The sequence below is a fragment of the Microcebus murinus genome, chromosome 6 (assembly GCF_040939455.1).
Source record: "Microcebus murinus isolate Inina chromosome 6, M.murinus_Inina_mat1.0, whole genome shotgun sequence".
In the NCBI taxonomy this organism is placed as follows: domain Eukaryota; kingdom Metazoa; phylum Chordata; class Mammalia; order Primates; family Cheirogaleidae; genus Microcebus; species Microcebus murinus.
In genome coordinates, this window is record NC_134109.1 from 81,057,102 (window position 1) to 81,080,776 (window position 23,675).

At 61.5% G+C, this 23,675-nt stretch overlaps 2 protein-coding genes across 2 annotated transcripts in view; one reads left to right on the top strand and one right to left on the bottom strand.

Moving 5' to 3' along the window:
- Positions 1–26: 26 nt before the first annotated feature.
- Positions 27–10,452, top strand: PLA2G4B (phospholipase A2 group IVB). The gene is made up of 20 exons (XM_012766497.3): positions 27–961; positions 2,188–2,260; positions 2,538–2,674; positions 2,799–2,930; positions 3,008–3,048; positions 3,173–3,215; positions 3,500–3,554; positions 3,888–4,018; positions 4,274–4,357; positions 4,665–4,702; positions 5,508–5,643; positions 6,185–6,321; positions 6,566–6,788; positions 6,900–7,017; positions 7,307–7,444; positions 7,617–7,721; positions 7,901–8,080; positions 8,426–8,592; positions 9,002–9,188; positions 9,270–10,452. Exons 1-20 carry the CDS (start codon positions 953–955, stop codon positions 9,479–9,481), a joined length of 2,346 nt encoding a protein of 781 aa, XP_012621951.2. The 5' UTR covers positions 27–952; the 3' UTR covers positions 9,482–10,452.
- Positions 10,253–23,675, bottom strand: part of SPTBN5 (spectrin beta, non-erythrocytic 5) — a 47,117-nt gene continuing 33,694 nt past the window's right edge. Inside the window, 25 exon segments of the mRNA XM_076004635.1 lie at positions 10,253–10,317; positions 11,336–11,358; positions 11,594–11,675; positions 12,530–12,615; positions 12,738–12,854; positions 12,960–13,024; positions 13,410–13,481; positions 13,684–13,824; positions 14,181–14,285; positions 14,437–14,613; positions 14,844–15,033; positions 15,136–15,353; positions 15,637–15,792; positions 16,687–16,881; positions 17,140–17,344; positions 17,485–17,681; positions 18,275–18,487; positions 18,741–18,927; positions 19,081–19,328; positions 19,408–19,545; positions 20,142–20,288; positions 20,430–20,520; positions 22,402–22,574; positions 23,150–23,227; positions 23,484–23,672. Of these exon segments, the coding sequence (XP_075860750.1) occupies positions 10,253–10,317; positions 11,336–11,358; positions 11,594–11,675; positions 12,530–12,615; positions 12,738–12,854; positions 12,960–13,024; positions 13,410–13,481; positions 13,684–13,824; positions 14,181–14,285; positions 14,437–14,613; positions 14,844–15,033; positions 15,136–15,353; positions 15,637–15,792; positions 16,687–16,881; positions 17,140–17,344; positions 17,485–17,681; positions 18,275–18,487; positions 18,741–18,927; positions 19,081–19,328; positions 19,408–19,545; positions 20,142–20,288; positions 20,430–20,520; positions 22,402–22,574; positions 23,150–23,227; positions 23,484–23,672 (3,558 nt within the window).

Consider the following 23,675-nt stretch of genomic DNA (forward strand, 5'->3'; position numbering starts at 1 on the left):
CAGGGTAACCCTGACTGGGGGTGAGGGCTGGATCCAGGCCTGGACCTAAGGAGCTGTCTGCCACCCAAATTCTTCTGTTCAGTCTTGTAACTTTGTGACCAGACCTTTTTGGCTCAGGGCTGCTGAAGCTATTCCTAGCTTTGCCCTGGCCTGGTTTACTGTCCTACCCCAGTTCCAGGGCAGCTGGTGGGGCTGGGTGCCCTGGGGGGCAACCCCTGTTTCTCTCCCACATCAGGCACAGGCAGGCAGGACGGAAACCCCTGCCCCTCCTGGAGCTGCCCCTCTGAGGATGGGGTCGCTCTTTACACTCTGACCTCCGCCACAAACTAAGCCCTGGGGAAGAGCCCCCTGCCCCCTAGTGCCATCCCACAGGCCTCATCCCCAGCCACCCAGCTCCAAGGGTGGAGGTGGCCCAGCACATGGCTTTGAAGGGTTTTATGTGGTGGCCACTCCCTTGCCAGGTTGTGATGGGGCCTGGGTGCTCATCTCAGACTGGCCGAGCGCTTCAGTCAGGACTGGGCATTCCTGTCGTACTGGCATCCGGGCTTGCGAAAAGCCTGCGGGGCACTCGGCTCTTCTCTTTGCTGCTGCTCGGGGCCCACACCCTGCCTGCCTTCTGCTCAGCCTCCAGCAACAAGCTCTCCTGGGAGCCCCCTTCCTCTGAATCGGGGCTGGGTAGGGGAGGCCCGGATGGCGATGGCTGGAGAGTGCGGGTCTTCCAGGGAGCTGGGGCGGGGTGTCAAGGCCCCACCACCATGGTGCCTGTGGCTCTAGTATAGGTTTGAGGTACTTCATTTCCTGGACAGGTGGCTGGTCCAGTAGTGGGTGTGGGGCTTGGGTGGGAGGGACCCGGGAGGAGCTCCAGGTCAGCTGTGACACCGCCGGCTCTGGTTAAAACTCGTGACAGTCCTTGATCCTGCGCCATCATTCCTGCTCCTGAGGACTCAGCCTCATGGCTCTGGTAAGGCCCAGCAGGGCACTGGGCACCACCCTGACCCCTGGCCCCCACCTGGGGCCTGGTTAATGCTGTTTCTTGGAGGAGCTACGGTCGGCTGCTGGTGTAGAGGGGGCTGTTTGGAGACCACAGGACCAGGACAGTGAGCAGAAGCCAGGGGAGAGGAGGGTCCTGAGTTCTTTCTGCCTTGAGAATGGGCTCCGGGCAGAGCTCCCTGGCACCGTGGACTTGGGCTCTAGGGATTCAGAGGCTCTCAGCTGCCATCCTGGGGCCCCAGAAGGAAGTGGCTGCTCTGGTGCTCCTGACTCAGCCATGTGGGGGCCCCAGGGCTAACACACATGGGGGAGCTTCCCCGCTCTGCCTTTCACACAAGTCGCTCCCTGGGCCTGGGCTGACGGAGCCCTTCTGGAGGCATGGCTGAGGGCCAGAAGGAAGGCCCAGCTGGCACAGGCTTCTCCAGCCTTGCACACCTGCCAGCCCACGTTCCCAGAACTGGGGGTGTGGGTTTGAAGGGAGCTAGCTGGAGGCCATCTTCAGCCTGACCTTGCAGGGCCTGGAGCCTGGTGACCTGTGGGCAGGCTGAGCTAGTAGCTGCTGTCCCTGCCCAGCAGAGCTTGTTGCCAGGATGGCCCTCTGCCTGGGGGTGGAATGGTAGGGAGCCGCTCAGTTGGGGGCCCAGGCCCTGACATGCCACTTCCCTTCCCTCAACAGTGTATGTCCCCTGCCACTGAGGACCGGCCTCAGTGCTTAGTAAGGGTGTGATCTGGGGATGTGGGGCGGAAAGACAAGAGGACATCACAGCTAGGAAACAGGCAGGCAGATGTGAGGCATACATCTGGAGCTAGCCTGACTGGGTTCCAATCCCAATTCTGGACCTCAGGCAGGTGGTTACATAACCTCTCTTGTGCTTCAGTTTCCTTGTGGAGTTGGTCATGACAGTGATCATAAATAGTGCCCACGCATAGAGCTGTGTGCTAAATGAGTTAATACACGCAAAGCCTTGGCCCACAGCAGGACACGAAGCGTTATGTAAGTGCCGGCAGGTACCGTGGAGATGCCAGGTCTCCTGTCAACTCCAAAGTCTCATGGGGTGGAGGACAGGCCTGGGGCTGAGTGGGCTGGATTCTTTTGGTTCAGGATGAGGCTTTGAGGGAGTGCCCGGGTATCCCCTGTGGCCCCTGTCACCTCTGGCCCCATCAGCCCACAGCAGGTCTGCCCCTCTCCCTCTGCAGGCAAAGGTGCCTGGGACCTGCCTGCTCACAGTTCGTGTGCTGCAGGCGCATGGCCTTCCCTCCAAGGACCTAGGTGAGCTGCCCACTTCCCTGGCCCCGTGCTGGGCTGAGGGAGGAGAAGGGTACTGCTGCTGGACTCGGAGGAGTGAAGCCGGTGGGTGTGGCCTGGGAGAGGGTGCTGAGCGGGGGTTCAGGGTGCAAAGTGGCAGCTGGGGCTCTGCTTCTATCCCTGCCGCCTCCCCACCCAGCCCACCCCCCACAGCTCTCAAGGAGGTGGAAGGAAGTGGACTGGGTGGCTTGCTGGGAAAGGCTCTGGACCATCACTGGGCACTTATTCTTCCTTCCTGCAGTGACCCCCTCCGACTGCTATGTCACTCTGTGGCTGCCCACGGCCTCCAGCAACAGGCTGCAGACACGCACGGTCAAGAACAGCAGAAGCCCCATCTGGAACCAGAGCTTTCGCTTCCGAATCCACAGCCAGCTCAAGGTGGGCCAGGCATCATCCCGGCCTGCTCACCATCCCCATCTGCCCGCTGTCCTCCCAGGCCCTCAATGCCTGCCCTGCTCACCTCCCCTTTCTAGAATGGTCTCTTTCCCTGTTCCCTTTCTAGAACATCGTGGAACTGAAAGTCTTTGACCAGGACCTGTTGACCAAAGATGACCCCTTGTTGTCAGTGCTGTTTGACGCGGGGATGCTGCGGGTTGGGGAGCTGCGGCGGGAGAGCTTCTCACTGAGCCCTCAGGCAAGGCTGCATTACCCCCTGCGGGGCCTCAGCAGGGTGTCCTCCTCGCCCTTTCTGACTGGCTTCTCTCTCCCCAGGGTGAGGAGCGGCTAGAAGTGGAGTTTCGGCTGCAGAGTCTGTGAGTCAGGGGACACGGGGCGATTCTGGTGGCAGCGCCGCCTCCTGGGGGAGACAGCGCCAGCACACTCCGATCTGGTGCCTTCCTGGTGGGGGCGAGAACCTGAGACTTGGTATCTTTCTAGGACAGACCGAGCGGAGCAGCTCGCCAGCAATGGCATCCTGGTGGTGAGTGTGGGACAGCCCCGGCTGTGGGCTGGGGTCCCCTGGGAACTCCTCCTTCATCTGCTCTTCTCCCTGGGCCTGAAGCTCTGGCCCACCACAACCTGGGTCAGGGGTAGAGCTGAGTTTGGGGGACCCTGGGGTTTTAGTTCATCAATGGAATATAGCGTCAAGCAAACGCTTGGTGACTCAGGGCCACAGTCATAAAGGCTGACGAGCAGGAACCCTGTGCTGGGAGGGTGGGCCCTGAATGGGAGGGGTCAGTGTCTGAGGGGCTTTCTAATGCTCAGGCCCGGGAACTCTCCTGCTTGCACGTTCACCTGGAGGAGCCAGGGGACCAGAAGGGTGAGTCCCTGACCCTTTGAGACAGCCTCAGCCCTCCGTTCATCTTCCCCCTGTCTGAGGGGCCCTGGTGGGGACCTTGCACTGGCCTCCTTCAGCTTCCAAAGGCAGGCGTAGCGGTTGGGCAAATCTACGCAGGGGTACCCCAGGACCTGAGCTTATCCCCTTCGTCTTCCTCCGAGGGGCTGTGGTGGGGGCTCCATGTCCTAGTCTTGGCCTGGGCCAGACCTCCATTTCAGGGGGACAGGGAAGGCCTCCAGGCCCCTCAGACAAGACGAGGGAGTCCACACACACAGATTCCATTCCCAGCCTCTCTCCTCTGGTTCCTGTTTCCAGAGTCAGAGTGCAGAGTTGAGCTCGTGGTTCCCGGGTCCTTCGAGGGTGCACAGGAGGCCTCTGTGGGCACCAGCACCTTCTGCTTCCATTGCCCAGCCTTCTGGGAGCAAGAGCTGGATATCCATCTGCAGGTAGAGCGTCTCCCTCCCTCCAGGCGGGACCCCCCAGGACCTCCCCCCTCATCCCCTCAGTGCCTCCTCCCAGCCTGACTCTGCTCCCCCCGAGCCCCACATCCCCCATCATGCCCCGCATTCGGACCCCCTGGGCAGGGTGCACGGGCCCTGTCCCCTCCCTCCTGTTCTCAGCTGCTGCCAGCGGGGGTTGGTGAGGTCCTTGCTAGAAGAGGGAGGGTGAAGAGTCTCAGGTCTTCCTCCTCCCCACTGCAGGATGCCCCCCAGGAACAACTGAAGGTGCCACTGCAGGCCCTGCCCTCTGGCCAGGTGGTGCGGCTCGTCTTCCCCACATCCCAGGTACTGGTCACTTGTCCAGAGGGGAGCTAGGTGCCGGGCTGGGGCCGGGCCCCGGGCCGTGAAGGGATCAGCCTGCTGCTGCAGCTGCTGCTCTCTGCGGGTCACGCACCGAGCAGGTGCGGGCAGGCTCTGGGGGGGAGTGTGGTCTGAGCAGCCCACCTTCTGGCTTCAAGCCTGGCCCCTGTGGAGACAGTTTGGGGCCTCGGAGCAAAGGGCCCTCATGGGGGTGCGCCTGGGGCCAGGGTGGGAGGAACGGAGCTGGGTGGAGGTGGCCAACCTTTGTGACTGGGGCCTTCATGGTTTTCAGGAGCCTCTGATGAGGGTGGAGCTGAAAAAAGAGGAAAGGTAAGAGCCGGCCAGGGCCCGGCAAGGCTGCAGGAAGGCAGCGGTGGGGGGAAGTTGTGCAGGGGTGGCCAGAGGTCGGGGGTCTGGCCTAAAGGAGTGAGGGGAAGAGACAGGCAGCTCACAGGACAGTCGCCACTCACCCTCTTCGAGATGCTGGGGGGAGCCCTACTTAACATGTGAAGCCAGAGTGGGGTGTGCCCCGCCCAGCGCCAGGCATGTGGGAAGCCCTGGATGAGTGGTTGGCTGGAAAACAGGAGGGGAGGTGAGGACAGTACCATGGTTTGAGGCAGAGGGGACAAGGAATCCCAGAGGGGAGACGGGAAATCATGTGCCTTTGGGTGGAAGCTGTTGTGGAAGGTCACCTTAAATGACCTTCATTGAGGACTCACTGCCCCCTGGTCCCCAACTCCTAGAGAGAAAAGCTTCTCACCAAGCAGGGATGGGATTGTTGGTCCTTCTTTCCTGTCCCCTCTGTGGTCATTTTGGGCTCAGTGAGGGAGTGAGGCTGAGACTTGGAGGTGGGATCCACGGTGTCAGGTCCTGCCCAGGAGCCGTCTGCACCTGAGACCCCAACCTTCCCTGTCCCGAGTCTGCTTTGCTGCATTCCCAAGTGTGTACACACATGGGTGCCGTCTTCTGTTCACACTCCACAGGTGTCAGACTTCAGAGTGTCACGACGTAGGAGCCGTGGCAACGGTTGGGCAGAGGGGAGGAGAGAGGGCAGTGGGCTTTGCAGGTGAGGCAGACGCAGCTTCCCTCCCTCTGGGTGGCCGAGAGCTGCCTCACAGTCTCTGCTTCCCCCTAGACCACAGGCGCTGGCCGTGCGGCTGGGTTGCGGGCCGTGTGCTGAGGAGCAGGCCTTCCTGAGCAGGAGGAAGCAGGTGGTAGCCGCGGCCCTGAAGCAGGCCCTGCAGCTGGACAGAGACCTGCATGAGGACGAGGTCAGGGCCTGGTTGGGTGGGCAGGCCATCCCCAGGCTTGCTCAAGCCTAGAGTCCTGTGCTGGTCACTGGAACTGGTTGCATCATAACCAGAACCTGTTCTTGCCGAGTGTCCCTTTCACTTGATGTTAGCAGGGGGTTGATCCTGGCAGAGGGTTGCACGAGGCACTCGGAGCTTACAGATGGGAACTTCCCCACTGGGCTCCCGTTTCTTTTTGTTTCTTGGTCCTCGGTGTGGCCCAGGTTTCGAGACTGGGCCTAGCCTGACCAATGAGTGAGACAGGCATGTGATATGAGGACTGTCTGCTGGCCCAGGTGGTCCCAGGCGTTCAGGTCAGCCTGGGTCATCTCCTAGGGGAATGACTGCTCCTTGTACAAGAAGGGGAAATGGCTATTTGGGAGATTTTGGTCCCAAGACCTCTGATCAGATCTTGACCGGCTTTAGAGAGCTCAAGGGCCACTTGACTTCCTGCCTTCTCTTCCCGTGGCTTGGCCTTCTCCTCTCCTAGGGCCGCTCTAAGCCTGGCAGTCCTCTCTTCCAGATCCCAGTGGTAGCTGTTACGGCCACTGGTGGTGGGTTCCGGGCAATGACTTCCCTGTACGGGCATCTGGCCGGCCTGAAGGAGCTGGGCCTCTTGGATTGCATCTCCTACATCACAGGGACCTCGGGCTCCACCTGGTGAGCTGGAGGCAGGTTGAATGCTGGGGCTAGTTGGGTGGTGGCGGAGGTGCCAGTGGTAAGGCTCTCCTGGGCCTCCGAGCAAACTGTGAGGGCTGAGGAATGCATGTGCCAGGGAGAAATGTGCTCAAGAGGATCCTTGAAGGTCCCCGCCAGGCTGTTGTCCTAGAAGAGAAAGTCTAAGGCATGTGAGGTCTGGATGGGGTCCTTAAATGACAACTCCCCTGGCTTTCGCTTTTCCCAGGGCCTTGGCCAACCTCTACGAGGACCCAGAGTGGTCCCAGAAGGACCTGGCAGGGCCCACTGAGTTGCTGAAGACCCAGGTGACCAAGAGCAAGCTGGGGGTGCTGGCCCCGAGCCAGCTTCGGCAGTACCAGCAGGAGCTGGCCGAACGTGCCCGGCTGGGCCACCCTTCCTGCTTCACCAGCCTGTGGGCCCTCATCAATGAGGCGCTGCTGCACGATGAGGTGTGGAGGGGTGCGGGCCAGGGCGAGGGCTGGAGATGGGGGTGGGACTGCGGAGCAGGGGTGGGAAGGCTCCAGTCACCAGGCTTTAGGTTCCAATCATCTTTTCCCCAGCCGCATGACTACAAACTCTCCGATCAGCGGGAGGCCCTGAGTCGTGGCCAGAACCCTCTGCCCATCTACTGTGCCCTCAACACCAAGAGGCAGAGCCTGACCACCTTTGAATTTGGGGGTGAGTGCCCCCAGAGCTGAAGCTGTGCTCTCCTGGTTGGTGGGCAAGGGGCAACTGGGCCTGTGTGTAGGAGGTGGATGTTACCCCCACTTCTCCTGGACCAGGTCCCATGGGTTCCAGAGACTCTCATCCTGTCAGGGTCCCTCAGGCCTTTGGTCCCATTCTTGAAGTCCCAGCAACAAGGCCTGAGCCTTCTGGTCCCTAGGCAGCCCTGAAGCAAAGCGTCTGGTGGGTGTGTTTGTGCCCGATGGCTCTGGGCCCCAGGCTGAGGTGTGTGGCTTCCTCACAGAGTGGGTCGAGTTCTCCCCCTACGAGGTTGGCTTCCCCAAGTACGGGGCCTTCATCCCCTCTGAGCTCTTTGGCTCTGAGTTCTTCATGGGGCGGCTGATGAAGAGGCTCCCTGAGTCCCGCATCTGCTTTTTGGAAGGTGAGGAGCATCTAGAAGGTGGGAGGAGCTGGGCAGGGCTGGGGAACGGGCATGGGTGAGAGGGCAGACCTCGACCTTCCCAGCTCAATAACCAGTCAGGATAGGCCATGGGGAAGGGTTGGGTTGTGATAGGGCCGTGGGGGCTTCTCTTCCCCAAATATCGACCTTTCAGGTATCTGGAGCAACCTGTATGCAGCCAGCCTTCAGGACAGCTTATACTGGGCCTCAGAGCCCAGCCAGTTCTGGGACCGCTGGGCGAAGAATCGGACCAGCCTGGGTAGGCGTTTGGCCACTCTCGTGAGAGTGCAAAGGGGCAACCAGTTGGGGGTGTGTTGCGGGGTTGGTGAGGGTGGCTCTCAGGCGTTTGTGGGTCTCAACTGTTCGCCTTTCAGGGTCACCACAGAGGCTGAGATAAAGTCCAGGGGTCCCCATTTCCCCATCATCCTTTCTGTGCAGACAAGGAACGGGTCCCCCTTCTGAAGGTAGAAGAGCCACCCACAACAGCCGGCAGGATAGCTGACTTTTTCACTGACCTTCTCACGAAGCGCCCACTTGCCCAGGCCACCCACAATTTCCTGCATGGCCTCCATTTCCACAATGACTATTTCCAGCATCCTCACTTCTCCACCTGGAAAGGTATCTGCTTCTCTCCGAAGTCCCTGGCCACCTGGGCTGCGAGTCTCCAGTCCAGACGTCCCCACTGTCAGCTCCCATCCCCTCTCCTCGGCACCAGCCCCTTGAGCTCGGTTGTCTGAACTGCTTGGAATAGGAGCTCCTTCTCTCTCTCCTTGTGTTGGGGACACAGGGCCCACTGCAGGGCTTCGGGTGGTGGGGGTGCTATTTTGTCAGGAGTGAGCAGGGGCCGAAGGGGGGCAGAGTCTCCTCCTACCAGCAGTAGGAAATCGCCGTTAGCCTGGAGGGGTCTGAGGCTTTCTGTATCCATGACAGTTGCTCCTCCCACCCCATCCCCAACCTTTCCAGCCACCAAACTGGATGGGCTCCCCAACCAGCTGACACCTGCGGAGCCCCACCTTTGCCTGCTGGATGTCGGCTACTTTGTCAACACCAGCTGCCCGCCCCTCCTGCACCCTACTCGGGACGTGGACCTCATCCTGTCGCTGGACTACAACCTCCATGGAGCCTTTCAGGTTGGAAAGGGGGTGGGCGGGACCTCCCGTAGGACAGGTGGGATGTTGGGACAGGCACGGGAGGTGGTGGGTGACCCTGGCCCAGCTTCCTTTAGGAGCTGTGACAGTGATACTATGTGAATGGAACGCTGGGGAACTTATTCCACTCGGGAAGTTGGGAGTGGTGGGAAGCTGTGACGTTTTCTTGCGCATTTTGTATTTGGGTCCCCTCTGCTGTACCCACCCCCTGTAAGGTCCTGGACTTCTGGGACCCACCTGCCAGGAGTTTCTGTGTCCTGGCCTCCCAATTGCGTAACTGGAGCCGAAAGTCCTGTGTCTTAGTGGATCTCCACATTCAGTCAGCCCCGTGTTGAGGACGCTAGGGGCCTGTGGGCTTGTCCCTCTGATGCCACTTCTGCCCACCCTGCAGCAGCTGCAGCTCCTGGGCCAGTTCTGCCAGGAGCAGGGGATCCCCTTCCCGCCCATCTCACCCAGCCCAGAAGAGCAGCAGCAGCCGGGGGAGTGCCACACCTTCTCCGACCCCGCCCGCCCCGAGGCCCCTGTGGTGCTGCACTTCCCGCTGGTCAACGACTCCTTCCGGGAACACTCGGCCCCTGGTGAGCCTCCGTCCACCTCCTGGTGTCCTGGCCCCTCACGCCACTCCATAGGTGGCCCCATGCCTTGTCCTCTCTCCACAGGGGTCCGGCGGACACCTGAGGAGGTGGCAGCTGGGGAGGTGAACCTGTCTTCGTCCGACTCCCCCTATCACTACACGAAGGTGACCTACAGCCAGGAGGACATGGACAAGCTGTTGTGCCTGACGCATTACAACATCTGCAACAACCGGGAGTGGCTGCTAGAGGCCCTGCGCCAGGCTGTGCAGCGGAGGCAGCGGCGCAGGCGCGAGTGACCGCGTAGGGGAGGCCTCCTGGCCCCCACCACCCTTGCCTCTTTCAGGCTCATTCCCCATCATCTCCAAGTGTCCCAGAGCCTCTGGGGGCCTAAGGTGGCCCAGTCACAGCACCACCGAGTGTGTGCCCAGAACTGTGGCGCTGAGGGTAGCAGTGGGAATGAGGAGGCTGGAGCCCAGGGCAGGACTGACCTCGTTTATACAAGCACTCAGTGGCCTGTGACTGCCTTGCCTTCTGTGCCACTTTGAACAGTGTACACGACAGAGACTCATCAACTGGGAGGCACCGAGAACATCTGTCATTATTGCAGAGAAGGGGCCATGTCATTCTAGGCTCTCGGTTGTACAATGCAAGGGCTGGTTTAAAAAAAACAAAACGACAGAACGCCTCCCCAGGTACCTTACAGAGCTAGCTCATCAGGGTGGGCTTCCCCCAGCAGCAGGGCATCTGCTCACGGACACCCCTTCCCAGCAGGGAAGAGGCCAGGTTGGCTTGGGGGAGGGGTCTCTGCTGCTGTAGACCTGGCCTTGCCTACCTGTCCTCTTCACCCAGGCAGGGACGTCATGGTGAGGCCAGGGATTCAGTCAGAAGGCCTCTTCCTGCCACATGGTAGGTGTACCCAGACTTGGGACCAGATGTGCCCAAGACAGAGACCAGTGGCAACGGTGTAGCTTTAGCAGGCTGTGACTTTGTGGGGCCGGGCCTGGCTTTTGGCAGAGCCTGGATCTGAGCATGAAGGAGAAAGACGCCCTTGTGCCTCTAGCTGAGTCTCATTCTGGTTCCCTAGAAGTGTCCTCACTTGTATCTGCCTTGAGGTTCTCGTCCTGGCCCAGACCTGTTGGGAAAACAGGAAAGCAGAACATATTCAGGGGCTGGCCACCCCAGAATCTTCTCCAAACACTGGTGCCCCAGCCCTTTGGCCTCCCCTGGAACCACTCACCTTCTAGAATAAATGTGAGAAACAGGCGAATGGGACATAATTGCCTTGATTTTCACAGCCTGCCTCACTACAGCTGTCAGCCCTGACCTGGCAACTCTCAGGTGCTGCCCTGGGCACGTGGCTACGCAGAAGTGACTGTCCTGGGAGCCTCGGGAGCCATTGCGTCTAGGACAAGGCCTGTCTCTTCAGCAACACATTGGAGTCATAAATTGGAGCCCTGGGGAGTGGATGACTGTGCCAAGGCCATGGTTATGGTGGCCGCCTGTCATGGCATGAGAGCCTTCCAGGCACGCGGCTGCGTGTATGAGATCCCAAGGTTCACCCCAGGCTTGGCGGCCTATGCCTGGAGGATGTGCCCATACCCTGTTTCCAGTCCCTCCCCATTTTCATCTAACCCCAGGTGTCCCATCTTCTGGAGGGCCAATGCCTGTTGGCTTGGAGGTGGGTGAAGGGGTTGAGCAGCTGAACTGACACCAGAATCTACAGGAAGAGGCTGAGGACCCAAATAAGAGCCATTTGCTCCTAAACCTCCACCTGTGCCTGCCCTTGTCCCTGGTCTGCGATCCCAAGGACATGCTGACTCCTAGACCCTCCCTCTTCATCCCCTCGGGGCTGGGAGAGCAGAGGCCAGGCAGAGACGGGTGTGAGCAGGGTGGACAAGGGGTCTGGCTGCCAGGCAAACACGTGCTCTGGCTTGCAGAGGGCAGAGTTTGAAAGGAGACTGAAAATTGAGGTGTGCAGGGGTTGGGCAGACAAATCCAGCAAGCTTCCCAGTGATGTGCAGAGGGAAACCGGGGACACCCTCAGCACAGGGCTAGCCAGAGCAGGCAACGCGCTGAGAGCCCTGCGAGGCTCCAACTGCGCGCCCATCATCTACAGGGTCTCCCCCTGTGGCGAGGGTGTGGAGAAATACCAGGGAGGGGACAGCTGTCGAGTCTTTGGGGAAAGGAGCCTCGTGGCCTGGACTCCGTGTCACAGTGGAGAGTGAGTGAGGCTTTGCACCCAGAGCAGAGTGTCAGGGCTTCCCGTTTCCCAGGGGTGGCCGAGGGTCTCAAATGTCCGGGTTTCCCCACACCCCAGTAGAGTAAGTCTGAGTCCAGGACCTTGGGCTTTAGAGGGTAGTGCTTGTGCCAGTCACTGAAACTCGGGGCTCCCCACCCAGGTGTCCTACCTGAGCAGGGCAGCCGTGCTGGGTGACTCCTCAGCCGGAAAGCCAGCTGGTCTGGCTTTGAGTTCGGGGCTCAGACTCTGGGCTGCAGAGCAAGGAAGAAGTGTCAGCCCTAGCCCAGACGGGCCACGTGCGGCCGCTGTCTCTCGGCATGCTCCTTCCACCTGCTTCTGGGGGCTCGGCATGGCCCTGGGGACTCTGTCCCCGTCACACCTTGCCCGTGAAGGCGGGTTTCCCCACACACCCGGCCTCAGATGAGCTAAGACAGGCTCAGCCTGAGGGTGGAGGGGAGGGACCCTTAAATGCTGAAAAGACTCAGGATCCCTTTGGGCTTCTGGAAAGATCGAGTCTTGGGGGAGAGCCCAGGGAAACAGACATAGGAGTGGACTAGGAACCCAGAGACTGCAAGGACCCCCCAGCAGCCCCCAGGACATTCCTAACACACTGTCCCCACACGGAGCCCTGGCAGACCACAGGATGCAGGGAGAAAGTGGTCTGGGGGTGTTTCCATGTGCTCCTCCTGGTAGAACCCAGCATGGCCACTGTCCTCGAGACAACTTGAGGGAGGGGCAGAGGTGTCTGAGGATTGGAAGATTAGAGAGGCCCCCGGATCAGACAGAGCAGGGCCTGGAAAGCCCTTGGAAGAGAGGCCATGAGGACCCTGGCAGGAAGGGCTTGACATGGGAGACTCCACAGAGGGCACCCCAGGGGAGGGGAAACCAAGACTGTCCCTACTTCTGCTGCTAATAGCTGTGTGATCTTGGGCAAGTTGTTTAACCTCTCTGGGCCTTAAATCATCTGAGAAAAGACAGTTAAGTTCCACTTCTCAGGGGTTGGAGATACTAGATGTGAAATGTCCCAGGGAGGCACATAACACCAGTGGCACAGGGAGCCTGGGGCCCAATCAGCACCCACCACCCGTTCCTCCCTGCAGCCCACCTGCGGCGCTGCTCAGGGCTCGCTGCCGGCTCGCAGCCTGCTCTTCAGACAGTGCTGCATGCAGGCTCTCCGCCCTGCTGCTCAGCCTGGAACCCAGACAGCCGTGGGTCAAACTCTCCGCCTCCGCTTTGGGGACCTGCCTCTCCCTCCTCCCCCATCAGTGTCCAGGAGGCCGCGCCTGCCTGCCTGCGCCACTCTCTTCCCTCACCTGAGGGAGGAAGCGCGTTTCCTGCCGTGGTGGTCCCTCAGCCTCTCACACTGGGCTCCCGTGAGGTCAAGGGTGGCCGTGGTAGCTGCTTTCTGAGGACAGACGGGGCAGGGGTCACTGTGGCCAGTTCAGCTTTTCCCCATGGGGCTCTGTCCCCTGACCCCTTTGCCTATCTCCAGCCCCCCGAAGTCTGCGTCTGTGCACTCCCATGCTGTCTGGCACCTCCGCTGGCCCAGGGAGCTGCCCCTCACGGTCCCATAATAGCTGTCCCAGGAGCTCGAGCTGGGCTGTGGGGACAGGGCGGTGAGGCTGCTCCAGCCACACGCAGGGGAGAGACTAGAGCCTGGTCACAGCCTGGCCATGTGTCTCCAGAGCCTCCCAGGGAAAGCACTGGATGGGGCCAAAGTCCCCAGGGGGAAGAGGGAGGCAGGGAGGGACTCTGATAAGGAAACCAAGGCAGGGAGGAAGAACAAGAGTAGGGAGAGGAGCCCCGGCGCTCCGGCGTGGGGGCAGAAGCTGTGAAGTCACCCTCAGGAGCCAACTGCCCTGAGAGCAGGAGGGAGTCTACCCAAGTCCCCAATGCTGGGGTGCCAGCCCAGATGGCCACTCTGAGCCGCCCGAGTGGATCTGCAAGGGGGAGCTGCCTGGAGATGAGGGTCTCCCGGCACTTACCTGCCTCCCCTCAGACTGGAGCTGCTGCTTAAGCTCCAAAAACCCCTCCACAATGGGGACATCCTTTGCATCCTGAAAATACATAAGAAAGTCTCAGGACCAGCACAAGGGACGCCCCCTCCGGAAGGTGGGCTAGGCACCACCTCCCCCTGACTGTATTCCTAACGACCCTCAGTGCCTCTCACCCCACAGCCCCGGCCCCGCTGGGCTCCGTGCCCAGCTGCATGCTCCAGGCAGATGGTGGCCAAGGTTGTGTGTGCAGTCTGATGGGGACACCTGGCTGCAGGTCCCTTGTCTCAGCCAGCTGCACTCCTGGCCCCAAGTGTCCTGAGGGCCTCCACTGAAAGGGTGGCAGCTGGCTGCCAACTCTCCCACGTGTCCACCCCTGCACCTGCAGCAGCAGCTTCTGTTCCATCTTGGGGGCCAAGGTGAGCCAGGTGATGGCAGACTGGCCGTTACCTGGGCAGTGGGACCCAGCCTCTCCTCCCCAAAGCCCTCCCAACTGAGAGAGTGGCCATCTCTCCTCACTGTTCTTCATCTCTCCCTGTTTCAGCTCAGGGACTCCCTTCGTGTCCCCGCCCGCAGTGGTGCCCTCCCCCACTGTGGCAGCTGGCAGAGAAAGGACGGGGCTCTCCTGGAGGGTGAGCCCTGAGGGAGGGTCGGGGACCCTGACCTGCAGGCTGAGAGGCCCGTTCCCACCCTCCAGCCCTTAGCCCCTCTCTCTGGGGTGTGCCCCTTCCCTCCCCCCACCCCCGCCCCAGCACCCCTCACCTCCGTCCTCTGTGGTAGCCGGGCAAACTTCTCCTCCTGGGCAGCCAGCAGCTTCTCCAAGTCCCGGTGTCTGCGGAGCAGCAGCTCCACATCCGACACCGAGTGCTGGGGAGCAGAAGTCAGGGTGAGGCCCAGCTTGTGGGGGGCCGAGAGCCTTCCCTCACCCTCTGCAGCCCAACCTGGGGGCCAGTGAGCAGAGGGGCAGCGGGCTGTGCCCCGGGCCCTGGTGGCCAGCCAAAGGGCAGGCCCCACTCACCCCACAGCCGGGCTCCAGGAGGAGGCCTTCCCGGGAGGCCAGCCAGGCCTCGGCCTGCTCCAGCCCCTGGCGCAGCGTCTGCAGGCCCCAGCTCTCCTTGCAGTGTTGCTGGCGCAGGGCCCAGGCCTCCTCGAGCTCCTGCAGCTGCCCTTCCAGCTCCTGTAGACACTCTGTCACCTGGCAGGGAGGCACCGCTGCCAGTGAGAGCTTGTGCAGAGCAGGGCCGGGTAGCCCCGTGGAGGCACAGAGGGAAGGCCTGGAGGCCTGGGCCTCCCTCTCCTGGCCTCTCTCTCCACCCTTGCCCGGCCTTCCTGTCCTGGCAGTTCCCGTGCCTGCTGGGGGTTCTGAGGCTTGGGCAACCGGGGTCCATCCCCAGCTCAACCCCAGGCCCACACCAGTGCTCACACCTCTGGGGACATGAAGTGGCCGCTGTCCACCAGCTGCTGCCCTTCCTGCAGCACGTCCTGGGCTTGAAGGCAGAGCTCCCTGACGGCTCGCCCCAGCTCTTCGTGCCGCCCAAGGAGCTGCTCAGCCCCCGCCACATCCCGGGCCAGCTCCTCAGAGGACGCCAGTGCCTGTCTCTCCCGAGCCCACGCTCTGCGGGGCAGGGAGAGTAGCCACTGTCAGGGCTGCGGGGCAGCCTGGGGAGCAAGGGCAGAGCAGAGCAGAGCGAGCCCACCGCCGGGGCAGGACACCTACAGCAGCTCCTGGCAGCGCCCAAGGAAGGCATGGCCCTGCGCAGCCTGTGCCAGCCGCTGGCCCCGCTCCTGGGCCTTTGCCTCCAGGGTGGCCCAGGCCTCCTCCACCTTGGCCAGCCGCTCTGCCAGGCCCCCCTGAGCCGCAGACTGCAGCTGGCCCAGTCGGCAGGCCTCCGTCTGCACCCGTGCCACCTCCTTCTCCATGGCCGCCAGCTCCCTCTGCAGCCAGAACACAAGATCAGGCCTCAGTCTCCCCACCGGCCAGACGCGTGCTCCCCACTCAGGAGATCCCAGGCCTCTGAGGAGCCACCCCCGCTCTGCTCCACAACCAAGTCCCGGGGTCCCAAGGGAAGGGGTCTGGGTTTCCAGGGAGGAGGCTCAGGCAGCACTCCCTGGGGTGGGAGGTCCCTCACCTATGACCTCGGGGGTGGGGCTGAGATAGGTCCCCTTGCCCACCACCTTCGAGAGGGGCTCGGACAGGCCACAGGGGGTGGGCCCTCACCTCCAGACGCCAGTGCTGTCGCTGCAGGGTCTGCACAGATGACAGGCTGTGGCCTCGGTCGTCTCCCTCCGTCAGGGCCACTTTCTCCTGCACCCAGCTCTGGAGCTCGGCCGCCGCCTGCTCCAAGCTGCGGACCTGGCGGGTTGCGGCCAGGTTCTGGGAAAGGAGGAAGGGCCTGCTCGGGGCTGAGTTTCTCCCTGGAGATGTGGCCTCCTGGGCCACCTCCTTTTGAACAAGGAGGACGATGGAGCTTGGTGACTCGTTTACCACCCCAGGTACAGAAAATGTCGTGTATGTGGCCGCTGCTTAATGAACATGTGATGTTACTGAGGATGTGGCGGGGCCGTGGCGGGGCCCAGGCGGCACTGGGCGAGGAGGGGCCTTCAAAGCACACGTCCTGAGAAAGCAGGCATGAGGCTGTGAAGTGTGTGGGCACAGTCCATGTGAGGGAGTGGGCTGCTTCTCAGGGGTCTGTCTGGGCCCAGGCAGCACACCTGTGGCACTTCTGATGGGGCCGGGAGAGGAGAGGGTCAGCCAGGCGGGGGCCTGGCCCTGCAGAGATGCCCCTGGGCTGCTCTGTCCACCACCACCGGCTGTGGCTGAGAGCCAAGGTCCTGGAAGGAAGCTGAGTGGGGTGAGGGAGAAGGGCGAGGTCACTCAGGGCGACGTGTGCCTAGTGAGGAGAGACCAGCAAGTGTATGCCTGGTTAGACCTGAAGCCTGCGCTGGCTCGGGAGGGCTTAGGGGACTCAGAAGCTGCCAGATGTGCGCTCTGTTTCTCCTTGGAGGTGTGAACTGTATTAGGAGGAAACCAATCAGTGGAAGGGGCTGGAAGTGGAAGACGCTGAGGCTCCTAATCTGCTTGCTGCTGGGAATCAGGGGCGTGGCCACCCCTACACATGCGCAAGGCATGCACACGTTTGCACAGGCACGCACACGCACGGGCACATGTGCACTTGGCCCGAGGGTCTGCTTGTCCTGGGCGCAGGCAGCAAGCACAGCTATTCCACCCCTTGGCTGCCTCAGCCTGGCCCAGCCTACTGGCACCTACCTCTGCGCGAGCTTTTATCGCCTTATCCAGCCTCTCCCAAGTGGCCTCAATGTGGCTCCTCTGGGCTTGGATACGGGGACAGCACCTGGGTGCTTCCCATTCCAGGGTGCCGGCCAGTTCCCTCAGGGCCTGCACCTTGGCCTGCCCCAGGCTCTGGGCTTCTTTACTGAAAGCCTCAAACTTCTCTTCTAGTACCTACAAGGGTGTAGGGCCAGACAGGGTCACTGTGGAGGTGGCATCCCGTAGCTCTCAAAGCTCATGGGAGGGCTTGGCAGGATCTGCTGGCTCCGACATCTCTCAGCCCTGGTTCTAGAACCACAGGGATCCCCTAGAGACACTCCCTCCAACCTCCTTTCTGCTCATGCCCCGCGTCTCTCTTCCCAAGACACAGACTCTCCTGTCCTCGTTCAGCCTCAACCCACTCTCCCCCAGCTTTGCTCCGCAGTGACTCACCTTGACGCCCTCCAGGTCCTGCCCGTAGTCCTGGGACTCGGCGGCAGCCACCCTGGTGGTCAGCCAGGCATCCAGGAGCCGGCTCTCCCGCTCTAGGTGGTGCAGCTGCAGCTGCTCCCGCAGGTTTCGCCTCCTGCCCTCCGCTCTCTGCAGCAGCTCCCCCTGGGCCTCCCTCACCGCCCGCAGCTGGGTGAGCACCTTGGGGCTACGGCAGGAAAGAGACAGCCTGGACCAGAGCCCTTCCCTCTACACTGGCCCAGCCTCGTGCCACCGCTGTGGGGAGCTTCCCTCTGCTCCTCCCCAGATGGCGGGTGGTGGGTGGCGGATGGCACGGCTCTGGCCCACCTTTCCGGGTTCTGTCTGCTCTCCAGGAGTGCTGCCGTCTGCTGCAGCCGCTCGATGCGCAGGCTGAACCCCTCCAGGTCTCTCCTGGTGGCCTCCAGCCGCCGCAGAAAGGCCTGTGTGGCCTCGGCAGTGTCACCCATGTCCTCGTTGTCCAGGACACTGCCCCGTTCGGCCAGCCAGGACCCTGCCTCCAGGAGCTGGGGTGACATAGCAGAGATCAGGGCTCCCCACCTCAGGATTGGGAGCAGTGGTTCCGACCAGCTGCGCGTTGCCATCACCAGGGGGCTTCTGTGCTCCCCGCACCTGCGCCCCAGCCCGGGGCTTCCCGCTTGGTCTGGAACGCAGCCTGAGCACCAGCGTTGGGACAGGTTCCAGGGGGCTGTTTTCCCCATACAAAATGAAGACACTATTCTTGGTTCACAGGCCCAGATTTTGGTTTTGTCACTTAATATAATCAAATCAATTTTTAGGAAATATTCCTTGAAATGAGTGTCTTCCTTTCGTTTCTTATTTACTTTAATTTCTCCTTCTTTACACTGATATTCACCGTTGTGAGGTCGTTTATGTACAATCACACGGTGATGCTGGTGCCCTAGGCTGAGAACCGCTGCTTCAGAAGCAGCAGCGAAGCCAGACAGACAAGCCAGCGCCTGCTTTCTGGGAGACATGCAGAAGGAAGCCCGTGGGGGCAGGAGGCCACGTGGTGGAGGCCACAGAAGGTGCACAGCGCCCAGCCCCGGGGGAGCTGCCCCCAGCCCGCCTTGCCCCTCTGCACTCGGCCGCCCCTCACCTCCGTCAGGAACTGCTGGGCCTCCTGGGCCTGCTGCAGCAGCCGCCGTCTCCTCGCCGCCTCTGCCCGCAGGCGCTCCACGGCCTTCTCCAGCTGCTGCACCCGGGCGGCCACCTCGTGGGCCGCGAAGTGCCCAGCCTGCACCAGTTTGTGCCCTGTGCCCACCACCGCCCGCGTCAGGGCCTCGTGGCCGCTCATCTCACTCTCCAAATTCTGTGCAGGAGGAAGGAAGGTGGGGATGTAACTGGGCACTCAGGGGTCCCAGGGTCATGCCTGAACCCTCATGGAACCCCACAGACTTGTTCCCAAGGAGTTCCCTGTCCCCATGACCCCCCGAGAAACCAGCTTTCCCCAAAAGCCCCCAAAGGCAGAGAGTCCTAGACAGGCCACAGCCCCATTTATCAGCGGTGGAGCCTGGCTCACTTCCCAGGCCTGACCCCTTCCCCCCGCTGGGGGGCGCCCACACCTGGTGCTTCTCCAGCAGGTGCCGCACAGCGCCCAGGCTCTGGCCATAGTCCTGGGAAGTGGCCAGGGGCAGCTTCTCCTGCACCCAGGCCATCTCCTCGTCCACGTCCCTGAAGAACTGCAAGAGCAGACCCCGGGCCTCCAGGGCCGCCCTGCGCTCCTGCAGCAGCTCCCGCAGGCGCTCGAACCTGCAGCGGTGGAGGGGCCCCGAGAGCAGGGCCACTTTTGTCAGCGTTCGGGCTGGATGGTGGCACAGAGCTCACCCGGGCTGTGCCCCTCCCTGTGGGCAGGGAAGAAGAGGACGGGAGGATGCTAATGGAGGCTGGGCGTGGACGGTCTACCTCTGCAGCAGCTGCCGGGCCTGCTCTTCCGTGTCTCGGGGGAGGCAGTGGCCTTCCTGTGCGAAGGCCTGGGTCTGGCCCAACAGGGCCTGTGCCCGCCTGTCCACTGCCGCCTCCAGCTCCCCCTGCGCCTCCAGGAGCTCGCCCACCCCAGGCAGGGCCTGGTCTCTGACAGGGGCTCTCAGCTCAACCTCCACGGGCTCCAGCCAGCTCTCCAGTTCCTCCAAGCTCCGCCGCAGACGCAGGGCCTGAGGCAGAAGGTGAGGCGGGCACCAGGCGGGAGGCCAGGAACCCCGTCCAGCCACTCTGCGGCCCGCACAGCCTCACCTCGCAGGCCTCCTGGAGCGTGGCTGCCTTCCTCTGGCAGTTGGCCTGCAGCTCACGCCAGAGCTCTCCCAGCTCCTGCAGCCGCTCCTGGATGGTCTCTGAGGCCGGGTGGCCCCCCTGCAGCAGCCTCTGCCCCTCCTGCAGCCACAACATGGCACATGCCTCATAGCCTCAGGGCTGCTGGTGCCAGGGCACCCGTGTCGACTGTGACCACCAGCCCCACGGCTGCGGAGTTTGTGTGTGCCAGCTGTGTGATCTTGGGTGAGTTTCTCAACCTCTCTGAGCCTCGTTTTCCTCGTCCGTACAACAGAGATAAGAATGATTCTTTTTGTTTAAGTGAGACAAGTAGCATGAAATACTTAGCAGGGCATTTTACATCAGAGACGGCCAGCCTGGGGTCAGGACATGCCTTTACAGGTGAAAAAGGGAATGTTAACAAAGATGCTGGTTTGACTCCTTTACCCACAGGACTGCTGGCTGGGCCCCAGTCACATCAAAATATTATCTTTAAAATCATTGAAAATGTGCCATTTTTGGAGAGGGTGGCCTAGGGAAACAACTGCTGCTCACTACGCTTTCAGTGCTTAGCACGGTGCCTGCATGCACAAAGCACGTGATAAACGCCGCCACCCGTTACTGTGGCTCAGAACCGGCTGCCAGGGCTCTGCGGGTTGTCCCATCCCGTGCTCTGTCGAGCGGGGCATCCTGTGGTCCTCCAGCCCCGCAGCCCTCACCGTCTGCAGCTCCTGCTGTCGGCGCAGGCTCGCGTCCAGCTCGGCCTGGAAACTCTGCTGCTTCCGCAACTGCGCCTGCAGCGTGGCTGCGTCCTGCCAGCGCACGTCCAGGGCCACCAGGTTCTTCTCCCTCAGCCACGTGGCCACCTGGGCACATGGGAGGACCGGGCTCTGCTGCCTAGGCCTCCCCCTCCCCCTGCCCCCGGGGGTGCCCCCGAGGAAGGGTGGCCTTTCCCTGGGACAACTCCTTCCCTCTACCACAGCCACACCCCACCCAAGGAGCGGAACCTCAGTGGAGTCCTGCAGGAAAGGCTGCAGCTGCTGCAGCTCCTCCAGCTGGCGGCGACGCGTCCCGGCTTGGCCCAGGAGTGCCTCTCTCCTGCCAGAGGGAGAGTCTCGTGGGCCTCAGGTCTGCTCGGGGCCCACAGGACCTGGAGTGCTGCAGCAGGGTCACATGCATGTTTGTAACCGTGCACACGCATCCCGGGCCCTTCTAGCCTAGGACAGTCTCTCGTGGGTTATCGGTATACCCTGGGGTTTCCTTTGAAATAAGGGCACACAGCACTTCCCCTCCTTATCAGTGTCTGTCACGGGCTGAATTGTGTCTCCCCAAGTTCTCAGGTTGAAGTCCCAACGCCAACACTTCAGAATGGCAGTGCTGGGGAACAGGGTCTTTGGAGAAGTGATCAAGCTAACATGAGGTCAGATGTGTGGCTCTACTCCAATCTGACTGGGAAGAGGGGGGCTTAGGACTCGGTTGCAGGCACAATGGGAGGACCACCAGCAGACAGAGGACGAAGGCACTGTCTGCGAGGTAAAGACAGAGGCCTCCAGAAGCAGCCAACACGCTGACACCTTGATCTTGGACTTCCAGCCTCCAGAATTGTGAGGAAAAAGATTTCTGTTGTTCATACCACCCAGTCTGTGATATTTTGTTACAGCAGCCTGAGCAGACTAGTACAGTGTCTAAGCCACGTTTTTGATCATGCATTGCCGTTGGCAAGAATTTTTATATATATAAAAGTATATAATATCTAACATTCATTTAATATTTAATTGGTATATCTATAATACATTGTAAACCTATTTATATATGTACCTCTGTACCGACATACTAAGTATATTGCCACATGCACAAGAATAGAAACGATGAGATCTGTGAAATACATAGGAAAAGGAGCTCTAATATCCCCCCGGGTCAGGCACACCTTCCCACGGGTGTGCTCCACGCTGGGGTGAGGGTGACGCTATGGCGGGTGGGGAGGGGGGGTGCGGAGAGGCTCGACTGAACAGAAACACCCCCTAGAGGATGGCAGAAGCCCGGAAGGGGAGGGGACAGGGTGGCACTGTGCTGGGGGCAGCTGGCCCTGCCAGGAGCCACCTAAGGTGGCTGTGGGCAGTGTTCACAGAGACCAGCAAACCAGTGTTTGCCGCCTGTCAATGTGAAGACCCTACAGGTATCCACATGAGGTCCACCTGCAAGAACGGAGAGGGGATGGCCGCAGTCCCTGCAAGGACACGAGCAAAAGGAGCCGCAAAATTTGTGAGCGCGGGGAGGCTCTCTGGGAAGGATGGAGGTCCCCACCAATCTGGGCTCTGGCTTGCGGCCATACGTGCCTTGATCTAGAAGTCAGAGGAGCTGGACGAGGGGGCTGAACCAGATGAGCTTCTATGAGGAAAAGGGTGGAGCCTGGCGTCACACAGCCTGTGCAGGTCACACGTCTGTGGCTGACTTCAGTTAAGCAGGCATAAAACATCTGGCAGCCTGCCCGTGAGGCCAGCGCCGTGCTGAGACACCAGGGCACCTTTCACTCCTCACCTGGCCCTAAGAGGCAGGTGTCTCTGCCCCCATAGAGGCGAGGCCTAGCTAGTGGGAGGACCCTGCCTCCAGTCCCGCCACTCGTGGGCAGCAGAGGCACTTAGGCCTGTGCCCCCGACATGTAACCACTGTCACTGCTCTGGTAGCTTCCATTTCATTAGGTGGTTTCCTTTCTTAGTTTCCTAGCACAAGCTTCTTTGTAAAACTCTTTTTTATCTCAGCTGGATGAAGAAAGAAGTGGGATTTCCCATGTGTTGTCTGAGGTCCACGACAGGCTGACACATGGCGGGGCCAGGAGTTGGGGGCACCCTGGACTCTGACCTCAGCCCTCGGGAAAGGCTGAGCCCGAGCCCCGCAGTGGAGGGGCAGGAAGGAGCAACAGGGATGCCAGGGCCCGTGCCAGCCCACCCATGGCTCCCATCACCCCAGAGGCAGAGGTACCTCAGGAGCAGGGCCTGGCACCTGCCCAGGGCACGCTGGGCCTCGGGGTGCCCAGCCTGGTGCAAGCTGCGGGCAGTGGCCTCCAGCGTGCCGATCTTTCCTGCCTGCGCCTCCAGGTCCTGCTCAAACATCTTGTGCTTCCACAGGAGGGTCTCCACGTTGGCCGAGGGGTCCTGGTGGGCACGGGAAACTTGATAATGTCCGTGGGTTGCCCCCTCCCCATCCCAAGCTATCTGCTTTCCCTCCTAGAGCCATCCCTCCAAACACTCATCCCGAAGCCAAAGGCGCCCCTCGAGTCCCTCAAGGCTGGTGGCGTTAGAGCAGCGATTCTCAAGCAGGTGGGGGGCACTGGGGTCAGGGGCAAATGGCAGAATTTCCTCTTTCACATAACATGAGCACTCCTGCCTCTGGACTCCCAGGAAGAAGACGTTAGCCCTAATTACCCTCTGAGGGCTGCCAGGAGTTACTCATCTGCCATGGGGCTGGGATGGTGGAGGCAGCGGCGAACCTCTGCGTGCATGGGAAGCGAGGAGGGCAGGGTGAGAAGGGTGGAGGGAGGGGGCAAGAGTGGCCAGGGCCTCACTCTCTAAGCCCATGCATGAGAACTGCCAAATGAGCCATGAGGCCCTCAGCCGGGGAGATGTCACAGGAGGGGAGGAGCCACGGCCAGGGAGCTCAGGCAGCACCGGCAGGTCCCACCCACTAATGCTGCTCTTGTGAGTCCTCCCCGCTCCTGCTGGGCACCTACCCCCAGACCCTCACTGGCTGGGGACGCTTCCTTGCTGCACAGCCAACATTCCGTCTCCTCCACGGAGCTCAGAAACAGCTGGAAAGAGGGGAGAAGGCAAGAGAAAGCTGGCAGAGGGTCCAGGCCCCGCAGGTGGAGGGACTCTCTGTGGCCCAGGTTTGGGAACCAGGAGCCTGGGGCCTCAGACAGGCCTACAGCAGCTGAGTGCTGAGCACTGGGGAAAGCCCGGCAGGGCAGTCCTCTGGCCTTAGCCTTGACCAGGGGCCGTGGGCGCAGTGCAGACCCTGACAGGTGGGCGGGATGGAGGCTGAGAAGGGGCTGGGGCAGTGCCTGCCTGTAGCTCCAGGGCCTGCTGCAGCTGCAGCTGGTGCTCCTGCCAGGCCTCCTGCAGGCTGCCCTGCTCCTGTTCTAGACCAGCCAGGGCCTGGAGGATGTCAGAGGCGGACGGGCACCCGGCTGCAAGCAGGCGCTGCCCGGTGCTTTGGGCCAGGCGCATGCTGTCTGTCCAGGAGTCCAGCTCAGCCTG

Excerpts from the sequence above, each read along its gene's own strand:
- PLA2G4B (XM_012766497.3), top strand. Across the intron at positions 2,675-2,798 it reads GAATCCACAGCCAGCTCAAG|AACATCGTGGAACTGAAAGT; the intron begins GTGGGCCAGGCA and ends TTCCCTTTCTAG. Across the intron at positions 4,703-5,507 it reads GAGCTGAAAAAAGAGGAAAG|ACCACAGGCGCTGGCCGTGC; the intron begins GTAAGAGCCGGC and ends GCTTCCCCCTAG.